This window comes from Pipistrellus hanaki, assembly GCF_964339955.1.
Source record: "Pipistrellus hanaki genome assembly, chromosome: 5".
Lineage (NCBI taxonomy): Eukaryota > Metazoa > Chordata > Mammalia > Chiroptera > Vespertilionidae > Pipistrellus > Pipistrellus hanaki.
Genome location: NC_140507.1, coordinates 69286713 through 69301847, shown reverse-complemented (window position 1 = coordinate 69301847; position 15135 = coordinate 69286713). Strand labels below are relative to the sequence as shown.

Here is a 15135-nt window from a genome sequence, read left to right as displayed (position 1 = left end):
GGCATGTAGACTTTAGAGAAGGCAGACAGACAGGAAAGCATTTCCACTGGGGTCATGAATTAGCCCTTCATAAAGGGGCAGCAGTGGAGGCACCCTTTAGCCGTGCCTACAGACAGGTCTGAGGATACAAAATAAGTGAACTGAGTCTAGGGGTAGCCTCAGTTAGTCTCTGTAATATTTTTCCTACTAAATGTTCACTGCTGTATACTTTACTGAAAATCAACTCTTTTAAAGTGGCAGCCTTAACTCTGTCACTGTAGGGAATTAAGTGAAGGACCTGGGCCCACTTGGAGAAAAGAGGTCCAGAGAGATCCACAGCCACAGCTTGAGGGAAGAAAGAAGTGACCTGCAGCCAAGAGTAGCAGCTTAGAGGGACAGAGAAGTTGTGATTTAGAACTACAGCTAACCAGAGGCCAGCAATAACCAGAGCAGATCTATTCAGTTTCTCGTAGCCTTAGTTTCCTTATCTGAAAAATGGGCATATCAGTAACTATTTCACAGGGTTGATTGAAACTAAATGTATTAATGGAGTGAACATTTACATATACGTAGTTAAATGCTCAATATTGTTCATTACTAGAAGTCCAGCATGTGAAATCACACGGTCCCACCCACCTTCGCGCGCCTGGCAGAGCTCACAGCCCCGCCCACCCGCACCTGTGTCAAGTCCCCCTCCCTTCCCCCCGGCGGCCGCACACTCAACCTCCCGATGACCAGTCTTTGGTCGTTCCACCGTGATGGCGTCACAATCATGGGGATTTTTTATGATAGAGATTATTATTATTATTAAAGTAATAGGATCTTTGGGGAGAGCATTTGGTAGGGGTGTTAGGAGCTGTGGAGATCATATCCCACTCTATAGGCAGAATGAGGCTCTAGGAGACAGACATCACAAGGGTCAGAATGAGTAGTGGAAGCAGAAGATGGAAAAATTTTAATCATAGGATTCGGGTGGCTGGCCAGGTCTAAGAAAGTAAATAATGATCCACTGAAAGCAGAACCCAAATTGTTACTTACCAAATATCTTCAGGCCAGCCATACTTTATTAGATCCTCATCTATAGGGAGATACAAGAGAACAAAGAAAAAGTAATAAACTGTCAAATGAAGATATGCCAGATAATAGATAACTAGAGGCCTGGTGCACAAAATTAGTGCATTGTTGGGGGGGGGGGGGGACGACACAGGAGGGATGCCCCTCGGCCCTGCCTGCACCCTCTCAATCTGGGGCCCTCAGGGGATGTCCAACTGCCATTTGCAATCTGGGACTACTGGCTCCTAACCGCTTGCCTGCCTACCTGATCACCCCTAATCCCTCCTGCCTGCCTGTCTGATTGCCCCTAACTACCTTTGCCTGCCTGATCACCCCTTACTACTCCCCTACTGGTCTGATTGATCACCCCTAACTACTCCCCTGCTGGCCTGATCGCCTCTAACCACCTCTGTCTTGTCCAACACCCAGGACCCATGATTCCCTCCTTGGGCTGGCTGCAGCCCCAGGGCTGCATCTGCAGGTGCCCAGGACTATGGGGCAGGCGGTTTGTCCCTCTCCCAGGCTGCAGCCCCAGCTGCTGGTGCTTGGGCCTGCAGGGTTGATGGCTTTTCTCTTTCCCAGGCAGCAGTCTGGTTGGTCCCCATTCCTCTCTTGCGAGCTCATTTGTGTTTGGCTGATCCCCATTCCTCTTTCCCCAGTGTTGACTGTCTGAGCCATAATGGAGTGACAGTGTAAGGGTGTGAGGACCTTTTGCATATTAGTTCTTTATTATATAGGATTGGAAAGGGAGAAATATCAATCCTTTCCTCAAATTTGTTTTCCTCCCTTAAAGAAGAAATGAGTAATTCAGAGTCTTTGATGCTTAACAATTCTGTAAAAATAGTTTCTACAACTGGACAATTATAATTGTTATAATTATTTTATAATAATATTATAAAGTTCAAAGATTGTTCTATTTGAAGATAATAAAACTGACAAATCAGAGCAGTTAAGTAGTTAGATGATGTCTTAAAACAAGCATGTCAAACTTGTGCCCACAACGAATATTTTTGTGGCCCCAGCCAATATAATGATATGTAAGAAATGTTTTAATAAAAATTTCATAACTTAATTTTTACAATATTCTGTTATACATAATTATTAATAACGAACTACAATGTTCGCTAATGACTGATTACTATAATTGTGTTGCATTTATTTTCCTTACAGGCCTTACAGGCAGGCACACCATTTCTTTCCACTAATACTAACAGCAAATACGTTAGCAGCCGACTGCCAAGTCATTAGTCTTGTACTGACTTGTTTGGTGTGTGCAAAAGGAAATATTTCACTTTCAGAGAACAAGAAAATAGGTTTGTGTTACACTTATTAATTTGTGCAGTTATTCTGGGCCTGGTAAATTAATGCTGAAGAAAAAATATTAATTTTTATTAAAATATTCTATTATTATTTGATGTTAATGATTACTCATTTACTTCAGCCCTTTGTATTCAGCATGTCTGTATCAAAACAAACCTACGTTCCTATGACAATTGAAGCTTTTGGGTTTTTGCAGCCCACATAAACTTAAACCTTATTTGGCCTGTGTTAGCCTTTGAGCTTGACATGCTTATCTTAGAAAATTGAATCACTGAAATAACACTTATACAGTGAAACCTCAGTTCTTGAACTTAATTCGTACCAGAAGTCTGCTTAAGAAGCAATTTGTTAAAAACCAAATCATTTTTTCCCTCTAGAAATAATGTAAATTGAATTAGTTCATCCCCAAATGATTCTTATATACAGTTCATGTCTAATGAACTTCTTATATACAGTACATGTCTAGTGAACTTCTTAATCTATAAATAAATATACTTCTTTTCTTACATTAAACCATCCCCTACTAGCCCAGTGGTTGGCAAACTGCGGCTCTCGAGCCACGGTTTGCTGCTCTGTTGACTAATGAGTTTGCCGACCACTGTACTAACCTTAAAGGAAGTTTTCATATATCACTGCCTACTAAATGCTATCATCAACTAACTGCTTTTTCTTTATCCAAATCAACAACAGTTTTCACTCCATTCAATTGCCCATACTAGCTGTTTGGTGAGCACTTTTACACCCCTACCAACATTAGTACTCCTGACGGCCTCTTTAAGCTTTGAATTGTGCTAAAGGTAGATTTAGCCAGCAACAAAAGCATTCTCTCCTTGGTTGCCTAAGAGATGCTTTTTATTATGCTGAGGTATTCTGAAAAGGTTGTCAGCTCAAAAACTGAAATTTTGGTCAACAACCAAGGTTTGACTGTAAAAATGCTTTTGCTAAAACCAATGGCATTACATTTTACTTCTTAAAAAAAAATCTTCTCAATTATAAAATTACAGAAAATAAAAGAATAAATCAAACACTCAAAGTATAAAAAAAGAAAATAAAGTTCGTCTCAATTCTGTCACGTGGAAATAAAATAGAAGAAATGGCTAAATGTTAAAAGTAAGGTCTCTCTCATCCAGCCAGTACAGCTCAATTGGTTAGAGTATATACCAAAATTGCAGGTTCGATCCCCAGTCAGGACACATACCAGAATCAACCAATAAATGTAATAACTTAATTCTATCATATGGATAAACTTACATTTGGATTGTTGTTGACATTTGGATTACTCCAATAAATACCTACCTATCAATGCTAATTGACCGTACCTTCTGGACTCCCACCAGCCAATCAGGAATATGCAAATTAACCCAACAAAGATGGCAGGTTAATTTACATACATGAGTGCTGAGTGGCTGGGGGCAGGGTATTGTCGCCATGGTGATGAACCAGGCATTCCACACCACCCCAGCCGCTCCAAGACTCTGGGCAGTGTGGGAAGGCGGAAAGGCAGGCGGCTCTGGCCAGAGTGAAGGCAGTGCCAACAGCCAGGGGAAGGAAGGCCCATTCTTGCATGAACCTTCATGCATCAGGCCTCTAGTTTTAAAATAAGTATGTCCATATATCTGATTATTTCCTTAAGGTGCATTTCTAAAAGGAAAGGATTCAAACTTTATGCACATTTTTAAGTCAAATAATATATATATATCACCACAGAAAGATTATATCCATATAAAACAGAGTGGGGCAAAAGTAGGTTTTAGTTCTGAGTATGCAAAAACAGTTTGTTCTTGTTTATAAATTATTGTATTATTTTCTATATGAAAAACTGTAAATCTGCTTTTGCCCAACCTGTACTTCTCATAGCTATGAATAATTAGTAATTAATTGTGTTTAATACAGACACCATTGAAGTATTAGACACAAATTTAAAAATTCTAAGATAAACAAAATAATATATAATCTAATATGTATCCAAGAGCCCTAGCCGGTTTGGCTCAGTGGACAGAGTGTCAGTCTGTGGACTGAAGGTTCCCTAGTTCAATTCTGGTTAAGGGCACATGCTCGGGTTGTGCCCTCGGGGGCTCATTTCCCAGAGGGGGCATGCAGGAGGCAGACGATAAATGATTCTCATCATCGATGTTTCTTTCTCGCTCTTCCTTCCTCTCTGAAATTTTTTTTAAAAATGTACCCAAAAAAAGTATTATCTATTCAATTCAATGGGGTATTTCTTTCCCAGAAAAGCAAAAGGATGGTAAACCTTGTTTGAAGGTACTCTTAGCAACTACAGGCACCATGAGTTCTCTGAAGGGCCATCTACTAGCTTAAGTGGGAAGCTGAGCAAATAGCAGAAGGGTAATGAAAAAATAAGGGAAATCTAAAAACCTTTTTCTTAGGCAATGTTTGGCTCCCTGGTGACACCTACTGGCTTAAAAGAGGAATACACCTGAAAGCTGTTTAGTGAAAGTAAAAAATTCAAAAAAATGCATTTATATTCCATCCAGCCCTTAGTCTGAAGTCATCAAAGCTATTAGAAATTAAGTGTGATGTGGTAGGAGCACTAGGATAGGGTGCTTTAAAAATGTTATATCTTCTGCCCTAGCCTGTGTGGCTGAGTTGGTTGGGTATTGTTTGATTCTGGGTTAGGGCCCAGGCTCAGGTTTCAGCCTGATCCCTGGTGGGGGTGGGAGTGAGGAGGTGGCATGCAGGAGGTAACGAATCAATGTTTCTTTCTCCCTCCCTCTCTCTCAAAAAAACAAAACAAAAAAATCAAAATAATAAAAAAGTTCTTATAAGAAACTTGACCCTATGCTTCCACTACTTTTCTGTGCTGCAAACCATTAAGTCACACCTAGAATCAATGTCATAAATTCATTATAAGTAAGTTACATTATTCTGTTTTGCTTTTCTCTCTTGGGTAGGATGTGGTAGTCTTGCTTTATACTGATTCTGCTTTATAGCAACCAGTATTATAGCAAGGTTCTAAACTATTTATATAGATCTGATTTATAACTATATATAACAATTACCCATCACATTATTATATATCATATATATGCTATATATTATGCACATGTCATATCCTAAATATAAATAAGTATACTAACTATAGGGACCCCCCCAAAAATGTATACACACTTTGAGTAATTAATAATTCCAACGGGTTAAATCTGAAAAGATACATCAATTGAGCTATCCCAAAAGAGTGTGTATACGTTTTTTGGGGACACCCTGTATATAATTACATCACTGCTCTTTGACATCTTTTAATTTTTGGCCTTATTTATTTCATTAATGTAAAATATCTCATACTGAAGAATGTTATACTTGCCTCTTTTAAAGGATCAAGTTTAAACTGTTGCCAGTTTCAAACTGCACCTAGAACAGACACTGATGGTTTTAGAAAAGAAACAGAAAGCAATACCTGGAGGTTAAAGAAAGGTGATTGTAGTGAATTAGCCAGCTCTCAGACTACTAAGGCAAAGCCATCAACCATGAGTGTTCCCAGTGAGGGAGGAGGCAGCTTTGAGGAACTAAAGATGCTCCAGTGCCCACTATGGCTCAGATACTTTACTCAGGCTCTTTCATTAATCCTCACAACCCTGCAAGGTAGATACCACCTCTTAATCATCTTCTTACAGCTAACAAACCTGAAGTTCAAAGAGGTTAAGAAACTATAGCTAGTTTGCTAAAAAACTGGAATTGTAACTCTAATTGGCTTGACTTAAAAGCTATCTTTTCCAAAACATTACACAACCCTGAGAGATAAGCAGTGTGTCCTCCAAGCCTAAAGAAGAGTAATTCTGGCATTTTTCTCTGGAGCTCTTATTGTCCTTTTCTCCTCACTTCTGTGTTCCGTACCCTGAGGGTCAGTTCTGTAGATTCACTGCTCCCCGGATTAAGAAAGCTAAATTTCACTTTCATCTCCATCCTGCAGTCAAAAGGTTATCCCTCAGGCAATGTTTTTCTTTTTAAAATTTAGTTCCAATTCATGAGTGAGTCAAAAACACAATCTAACAAGTTGTGTTTAGCTTTTAAAACATGAAAAAACTGAAAACAGAGGGCACAGCAAATAATATGGATTTTTTGGTAAATTTTTGTTCTAGTTATGTAAGTGTGTACACCATTTAGTTATATGATTGGGTACGGTATGAAATAATGTATTTCATTCTGAAAAGAATGGTCAACAAAGTTAAAACTGTTAATATTTCATGACTTAAGAGCCATCTTCAGGGGGTAGGGACTGAGTGAAGGTGGGCAAAGGGGGTGAAATGGGGACATCTGTAATACTCTTAACAATAAAAATAAAGAAGAGCCATCTTCAGCCCAGAAAACTATCAGATATGTTTCCACTAACCTTAAATGTGGTAAAAATGTGCAGAAAATGATCTTTTCAAAGTCCAAGTCACAGATTATTTTTATTTAATCTAAATTAGCAAAGGTTAACCTGATTCATATCAACCTAAATCAAAACTCTTTGTAAAGTTTCTATTGAGCAAAAGGTGGTTCAATTAGCTAAAATATCATCAATATAACTAAATTTTAGAAAGATTAATCCCTTATAGTTATTTATAATGTGTTAGTAGTAGCTGAAAACTCAGATCCAAAAAACCATTGGGGAAAAGCCATTAACACTTACCTTCTGGAAATTTCAAAATCAAATGCTTTGGAAAACTTACTTTCATATTTATCCTTTCCCATGTAAATAGTGTAAGCAGATGAGTTAACTAAGACAAAACAAAAATAAAAAGTGGTTAGATAACTTCATCACCAAAAGTGTTTCACAGGAAAAACAAGCGACAAATGCTTCGATTTGGGGTTGACAAAAAACATGGCCGATAGGCCAAATCCAGCCCTGTTTTTAGACAGACCTCAAGCTAAGAATGATTTTTATGTTTCAGCAGGTTGAAAAAAGCAAAACAAGAAAGAACAAGCCATAGAGACATGGCACACAAAGTCTAACATATTTACAATCTGGCCCAAACAGGAAGTTTACAGACCCTTATTAAAAAGTAGAGGCCCAATGCACAAATTCGTGCACCAGTGGGGTCCCTTGGCCTGGCCTGTGGGATCAGGTCAAAACCAGCTCTCCAATATCCCCTGAGGGGCCCCAGATAGTGAGGGCACAGGCCAGGCCGATGGACCCCACCGGCACACGATTGGGGCTTGGGAGGAACATGGGAGGTTGGCCAGCTGGGGAGGAACCATGGGAGGGCTCCAGGGAGTGTCCGGCCCATCTTGCTCAGTCCCAATCAGCCGGACCCCAGCAGCAAGCTAACCTACGGGTCAGAACATCTGCCCCCTGGTGGTCAGTGCACGTCATAGTGGGCCTTAGTATATCATTAGCATATTATGCTTTGATTGGTTGAACGGACGACTGGACACTTAGCATATTAGGCTTTTATTATATAAGATTATATAGAATAGCTACTTTCCTGAATAGAGTTTAATGCAATTTTAGTTCAGTCCTTTGCTTTTGCCTTCTTCAAAAGAATCAAAAACAAAAAAACACAATACAATACCTTCACCCCATCACTTAAAAATAGGTTCCTATACTTAGTCAAGTTTTATTTTTCATAATTCTAGTTAGCAAATATTAAATTGCATTTCAGGTGTGCTACAAATTATAATGGGATCCCTGTTCCATTAGGAAGAAACATGACTCTTAAACTTGTAAAAGTGACATTGTAAAAGTCATGAAATGTTACTCTGAATTCTGATTACATATTAGAATCGCCTAATGATACCTCAGCTCCACCTAAGACTAACCAAATCCTGATCTCTGGGGGCAGGCTCTGTTTTTGTTTTTGTTTTTAAGATCTCCAAGTGATTCTAGTGTGAAATCAGCGTTAGGAACCATTATCCTAAATCAAACCAAATATTCCAGGTATGGATTACCTTAGGAATGACATTTATTTTGCCGAGCTAGTGTTTAACAAGGGCATCCCATTGGAGTAAAACAAAAAGTTAAGTTTTCTAACTGATATGCTAACTGGGTCCTGGTTTCCAAGTTAGTCTACCTAAACTTATTTGATCCCATTTAGATCTAAATTCCTAGTTACTGGGTTCTCAGTCTACAAAGCCTGACACACAGGTGGCAAAGGTTGGGCTAGGCCAGTGGTCGGCAAACTGTGGCTCTCGGGCCACATGTGGCTTTTTGGCCCCTTGTGTTGCTCTTCCACAAAATACCATGTTCGGGCACGCACACATACAGTGCGATTGAAACTTCATGGCCCATGCGCAAAAGTCAGTTTTCAGCTCTCAAAAGAAATTTCAATCGTTGTACTGTTGATATTTGGCTCTGTTGACTGAGTTTGCCGACCACTGGGCTAGGCAGTCTGTTGGCTGTCACTCCAGAACACAGAACTACCATATGCGAGTGGAGCTGCTGCCAAAGAGCAGCATTCTTTCATTGTAGATTCTAAAATTCAGGATTGCCTGTACTTTCAGTAATGAAGCACTCCTAAGTCATCAATTGTGGTTCTCTCTCTTGGGGAAAGAAAACTCCCAATGCCTTCAATTAGCAGTTATAATGACTACAATCCATAATTACTTGAAAGTACAATAGTTGAAATAGCTTGAAAGGAGAGAATGTTTGCCTTGATTAGCTAACTGAAATATGGTACTTATCTACAACTGAGCACTATATTAGCATGATAAGGCCTTAGCATGGCATATAGTAAATGTCAAAAGTACAGGAATAAAACTAAAAAGTGTTTCAGAGTTTCTCTGCACAACCTGACAATAATATTATACATGTTGATACATGTACCTTGTTAATCCTATGTCACCACTTGGAATACATCCTACTAATTAAATACTTCATCAAGCAACGATGTTCTTTTTACAATCTAAACACTAATTATACTAAACACATTATAGTATATCCATTTAAAAATGCAATGTACCCATTTAAAAAGAGATGCCCACATTTTTGTCTTTCTATATATAGTAAGATTCAATTGGTAAAAATACAATATATATATGTAGTTTGCATATACATAATTAAATATCTTTTTTTAATATATGCACCCATTTTCTTTGTATGTACAGAAGGATCTACAGCTTAACAAGTTACCTTAGTTTTCTCAGAGAATATACAGTTGGTTTTTGCATTCAGAACAAAATTAATTTTTAAAATGATTGAAATAAAATAAAGCTGTTTGTGTTGGCCAAGCTATCTAACTTAAGCCAAGAGAATGACAGATGACTGTTTGGATGGTTGACCTATAAAATGAGATGATTAAGAACATTAACTGCTAGTAACCCAAACTGAGAGGCATTCTACAAAACAATTCAACTAACTGAGTCATGAAAGGCAGAGACTGAGCACATGCTCCAGATTAGAAGAGACTAAAGAGTAATGAATGACAACTGAATGCAATGATTTGTAATTTTCCTTTCTTATACACTAGTAGCCCCGCGCACAAATCCGTGCACCAGTAGCTCCCTCCTCCCCGATTCCCTTCCCCACAGCTTGCTGCCCTGCCCCCTCCTGTAGCTCTCAGCTACCTGCTGATAGCTCGCCTCACTTCCCCACCCTCCGCCCTCCAGCTAATCTGAGATCTGGTCATTACTTAGTCAGTCATTATGCTTCACCGCTTAACGAACATTTGCATATTATATCTTTATTATATAGGATTATTAGGACACTGATGAAAACTTAGTAAAGGCTGATTAGATAATAGCACTGTGGCAATGTTAATTTCCTTATTAAAGAATGACTTTTAATAAGAGAATGTCCTTGCTCTAGCTGGTTTGGGTAAGCGGATAGAGCATCAATCAGCCTACGGACTGAATGGTTCCAGGTTCCTTCCCGGCCAAGGGCACATGCCCAGAAGGGGGCATGCAGAAGGCGCCAATGATTCTCTTTCATCACTGATGTTTCTCTCTCCCTCTCCCTCTTCCTTCCTCTCTCCGAAATTAATAAAAATGTATTTTAAAAATTAATAAGATAATGCAGTGTTTTTCAACCTTTTTTGGGCAAAGGCACACTTGTTTCATGAAAAAAATCACGAGGCACACCACCATTAGAAAATGTTAAAAAATTTAACTCTGTGCCTATATTGACTATATATAAAGTAATTCTCTTGAATAGGAATCAAATAAACACAAAGAAAGTATTTTATAATTACTTTATTATGAAATATTAAGTAAACAAAATAGTGAAAAATTATAAAATTCTTGTCTTGTCTGCACCTACGGCACACCAGGCAACATCTCGCGGCAGAACAGCGGTTGAAAAACGCTGAGATAATGTCCTTAGTTTAGAAAAAAATACTTAAGTATTTAAGGGTAAATTGCAACTTACTAACAAATTGTTCAGGAGAAAATATTGTGCATGTCTGTGTCTGTGGGGGTTAGAGCAAAGGGGAAAATTAAGATAAGACAAATGTTAGAATTTGGTTAGAAAAGGTAAAATGTTAGAATTTGGGGAATCTAAGAGAAAAATAAAAAGGAAATATTTTACTGTTCTTAGAACTTTTTTGAAAGACTGCAATTATGTCAAAATAGAAAATTAAAAATAAAATGAGGATGATTGCTGATCAAGAAGCAAATAAAGAAAAAATAAACTGGATTATTTTATTATTCTCACCCAAATAAAAGGGTTGATTAGTATGGGAAAGAATCATCTTGAGACCTGATTCAGGTGTAGCAACCAACCCAATTTTAGAGGCTCGGTGATAATCTCATACTTTACAGAACAATTTATCCTAAGATAGATGCTATTAAAGGTACTAAAAGTACCAGTGGACTTAATGAGCAAAGTGCAAGTATTTTATGGGTCCATAAAACATATGATCTTGAATTTGATATTGGAAATACGATAAAGCGAATGTCTCATTATGCCATTATGAGAAAGCATGAAAGAATAAAATTGAACAGATTTTAGTCAGAGATACTAATCTTAAAACAAAAGGAACGGCAAACACTTCCTACTGAGACTTTTCTCCCCATTTTTAAAAAATGTTTTATGTGGTAACCACTTGGTTGAAAGCTTGGCTATCTCTACGAAGTCATTTCCTAAAGATTCTGCATTTCAAGTTTTTTTTTGTTTGTTTTGTTTTTTTTTCTTCCTGTTTGGAATATGTAGTTTTACTATTTCCCTGGAAAAGTTATAATTTTCCCATTAACTTTGCAATTTTAAAAGATTTGCTGCACAAATGCAGTTTTATTAGAGGCTAAATATTTTTCCCACAGAAAGCAATTCTGACATTATAATGGAAACCAATGAGAAAAATATGATTCACAAACTGGCTGAAGCACTCTTGTTCTATTAAGGGCACTTGCATATGTATGACTAGTGCTCAAAGAATTAGAATAAGCTTTGAGGAGAATAAGGTAACCAGCATAAAAATAATTTAATACCTGTATACCCTGCCTGTACTTTTTGTTCCCTTTCAAACTTGAATAGATATCTATGTTGTTGGGGACTTTCACGAGTGGAGAAACTCCAAAGAGATGCTCAAGTGATCTTATGACAGAGGGCGCAAAACAGAACAGAGGAAGGACTGAAAATGAGCTCAGGGGCCTATGAATGCTGTCAGGCTAGTTTGAATGTAGTGTGTAGATTTTAATATGGGTACGACAAACCAGATCTACAGAGGCAGAGAAATAGCATATGGCACACTGTGGAAGTCTAAACTATTGTACTGAGAAAAATAATGGGATGTGACCGTGTAATTGAGTAGATTGGGTCTGGACCCCAATGTTCTCATCTCTACAGAGAAAGTACAAAACGCTACGTACCCATTAAAAAGGGGGGGGGGGGGCAAAACAACATGGAGCTCACCTTTAACAAGCAAGCAGGGTCAGTAGCAACAGCAAAGTGTGTTATTATTAAGTAAAACTATTACATTCATTTACCCAACAAGCCATCTACTGAGTAACTATTATGAGCCAGGCACTCTGCTAGGAAAACAGGATAAAGAGAAGACATCTGGTCCCTGCCTTCCAGGGGTTTACACTCCAGCTCAGGCAGATGGCATTTACTACCTTACGTACAATGCCACAGGTATACACGGAGTGTTAAGGAGTGTATCCAAGAGGTGTATCAAAGCAATCTCTCGGATGGGAGCTGGGTCGGGAAAGGCATTTGAAGAAGATAAGCTAGAGCTGTCTTAAGGGTGTAGTACTTAAAACTGGGCACTGATTTTAGCAAAGGGAACCACATAAGCCGAGAAACGAAGTCTAGGCACAGCACTGAATGCCAACAACAAACCAGAAACATCATCCGATGTCACTTCTCAAGATCCGAGACGTCAATTCTGCCCAGGGAGTGGCTTTATTGCCATTCTAGGGTCTTTTCATGGCTCTCTGTTGCATCTCAGACCCTAGAAGGCCAGGGCGTGCTTGCCATAAGGCAGAGTTGCTGGCAAGTGTCTTTTTTTTTTTTTTTTTTTTTTTTTTTTTTTTTTTTTTTTTTAATCAAAGTGCATAATTACCAGGGCACAGGCAGAATAAAGGCCACGGTAGCGGTGGTGGTAGTAGTGGGTCTTGAAATGAGGTGTCAAGAAGCCCACAAACTGCCCAATTCCAGATAACGCAACTCCCGGATGATTAGACCGCGGGGCGGGGGGGGGAGAGGGGGGAGGAGAGTCCCTCCGCAGACCCCCCACCCCCAGACCCAGAGGAGGGGGCACTCGGAGGGAGACCACCGGAAAGAACGGCACAGGGGACCGGGAGGGCGCGGGCAGAGGCAGCCAGCGCGGAGGAGGCGCTTCCCAGCGAGGTCCAGGCTCCGCGACAGCCTGGGGGGAGCCCGGCTTCGGGAGCGCCCCGCGGGGCAGGGACGCCGGGGTCGCGGCGCCCACTCACCGCTGCTGGTGAAGTAGAACACCATGATCGCGGCGGCGGGCGACTCCGGCGTGGAGCGGCACCACCCGATTCTCGAAGCTCCGGATACCAGACCCGAGGCCGCCGGTTCCCGGGAGCCTCTGCGCGCACTTCCGGCGGATGTTGGGCAGCGTCATAACGCAGGCTCCGGGGGCGCCATGTTTTATTCTGGCGCGGAGGAGGGCGTTGGGCGGGGCCGCGGTGTTTCTGGGCCCAGAGGATGGTGCCAGGACGACTGGTGGTTGGGAAATACAGTGGGAAAAGCCATATATTATTTTTATTCTTTTTAAAGAAAATATATATCTTATTGATTATTTTACAGAGAAGAAGGGAGAGGGATAGAGAGTTATAAACATTGATGAGAGAGAAACATCGACCAGCTGCCTCCTGCAAACCCCTTACTAGGGATGTGCCCGCAACCAAGGTACATGCTCTTGACTGGAATCAAACCTGGGACCTTTCAGTCCGTAGGCGGACACTCTATCCACTGAGCCAAACCAGATAGGGCTATTCTTCTTTAAAATTGAGTTTATTGGGCAACATGGGTTTCAGGTGTACAATTGTAATAATATACATTTGTACTGTGCACTCACCATCCCAAGTCAAGTCTCCATCACTGTTTAGCGCCCCCCCCATACCCTTTTTTACCTACCCCAATCCCCTTGAAATGCCACCATCTTTTAAAAAATATATATTTTATTGATTTTTTACAGAGAGGAAGGGAGAGGGTTAAAGAGTTAGAAACATCAATCAGCTGCCTTCTGCACACTCCACACTGGGGATGAGCCCGCAACCAAGGTACATGCCCTTGACTGGAATCGAACTTGGGACCCTTGGTCAGGGCAAATGCCACCATCTTAAAAAATGTCACCGAAACTGGTTTGGCTCAGTGGATAGAGCGTCAGCCTGTCGACTGAAGTGCAGGAGGCAGCTGATTGATGTTTCTCTCTCATCGATGTTTCTAACTCTCTATCCCTTTCCCTTCCTCTCTGTAAAAAAATCAATAAAATATATTAAAAAAAGAAAAGAAAAATGTCATTAGCTGAATTTGTTTTCAGAACCTTCACCCAGTGGAAGGTTAAGTCCTGAGGCTTATCAGTTGGTTTTATATGCTTTCCCACCCCCAACCCCATCCCCTGACCCACCTGGGCTCCCAGAAGAACAGAAACTGTTTGTCTTCTTCACAGCTGGGTGTTCACTCCACCAATGGGGGTGCCTGACACTTCCTTAGTTCATTAAGTTTTGAATGAACCCAAATTCCTCCACTATTGTCATTCTAGCTCCACCACTTGTAAGGCACACCTTTTGATTTTTCTGTGCTTCACTTAATCTGCAAAATGTAGATGGTATATAGATAGTGGAGCAGCTCATTCATAGATTATTTTGTTAGGGTTAAATACGTTAATGGGAGGGAAGGGTTAGAATATAGCACTCGAGTGAGTTGTTAATATTACCCACAGGCAATATACTTCTTGGAATTGGACTACCACTGTTCTGCCTTTAAGATCCACCAACTGCCCAAGCCGGTTTGGTTTAGTGGATAGAGTGAAGGGCCTGCAGTGAAGGGTCCTGGGTTCAATTCCCAGTGAGGGCACATGCCAGGGTTGTCAACTTGATCCCCAGCAGGGGGTTTGCAGGAGGCTGCCCATCAATGGTTCTCTCTTAGCAATGATGTTTATATCTCTCTCTCCCTTCCTCTCTGAAACCAATAAAAAATACATATTTTAAAAAACCAATCAACTGTTACTTGTGAGATGAGACAAATTACAAACCTGTGAATCTTAGATTGCTTTCTGCTGTAAATTGGTAATGATTTTACTCCGGTGAAGCTATTACTCTTATGTCATAAGTTAAATTTACTTAGAACTAAAAATGTTCCAGAGAATACCAGGAGTTGGTAACACAAAGATACAGTAAAAGTAATAGCTAACAACCAATGACTGTGTTAGGCACATT

The 15135-nt window shown here is 40.0% G+C and overlaps 1 protein-coding gene across 10 annotated transcripts in view; it reads right to left on the bottom strand.

The window, feature by feature from the left end:
• The window catches only part of CCDC25 (coiled-coil domain containing 25), a 41297-nt gene extending 28003 nt beyond the window's left edge, over window positions 1-13294 (bottom strand). For 2 of the 10 annotated variants that reach the window (XM_084883201.1, XM_084883204.1), the window contains exons 1-3: window positions 13162-13294; window positions 7023-7070; window positions 1018-1057 (exon numbers count right to left, since the gene is read on the bottom strand). In XM_084883201.1, the coding sequence (XP_084739327.1) occupies window positions 1018-1057; window positions 7023-7070; window positions 13162-13186 (113 nt within the window). In that variant the 5' untranslated portion in view covers window positions 13187-13294. Of the gene's footprint in view, window positions 1-1017; window positions 1058-5674; window positions 5734-6982; window positions 7071-13161 lie in introns of those variants that run through there. The other 8 variants (XM_084883208.1, XM_084883202.1, XM_084883209.1 and 5 more) reach the window with 8 other exon arrangements.
• Window positions 13295-15135: the final 1841 nt, after the last annotated feature.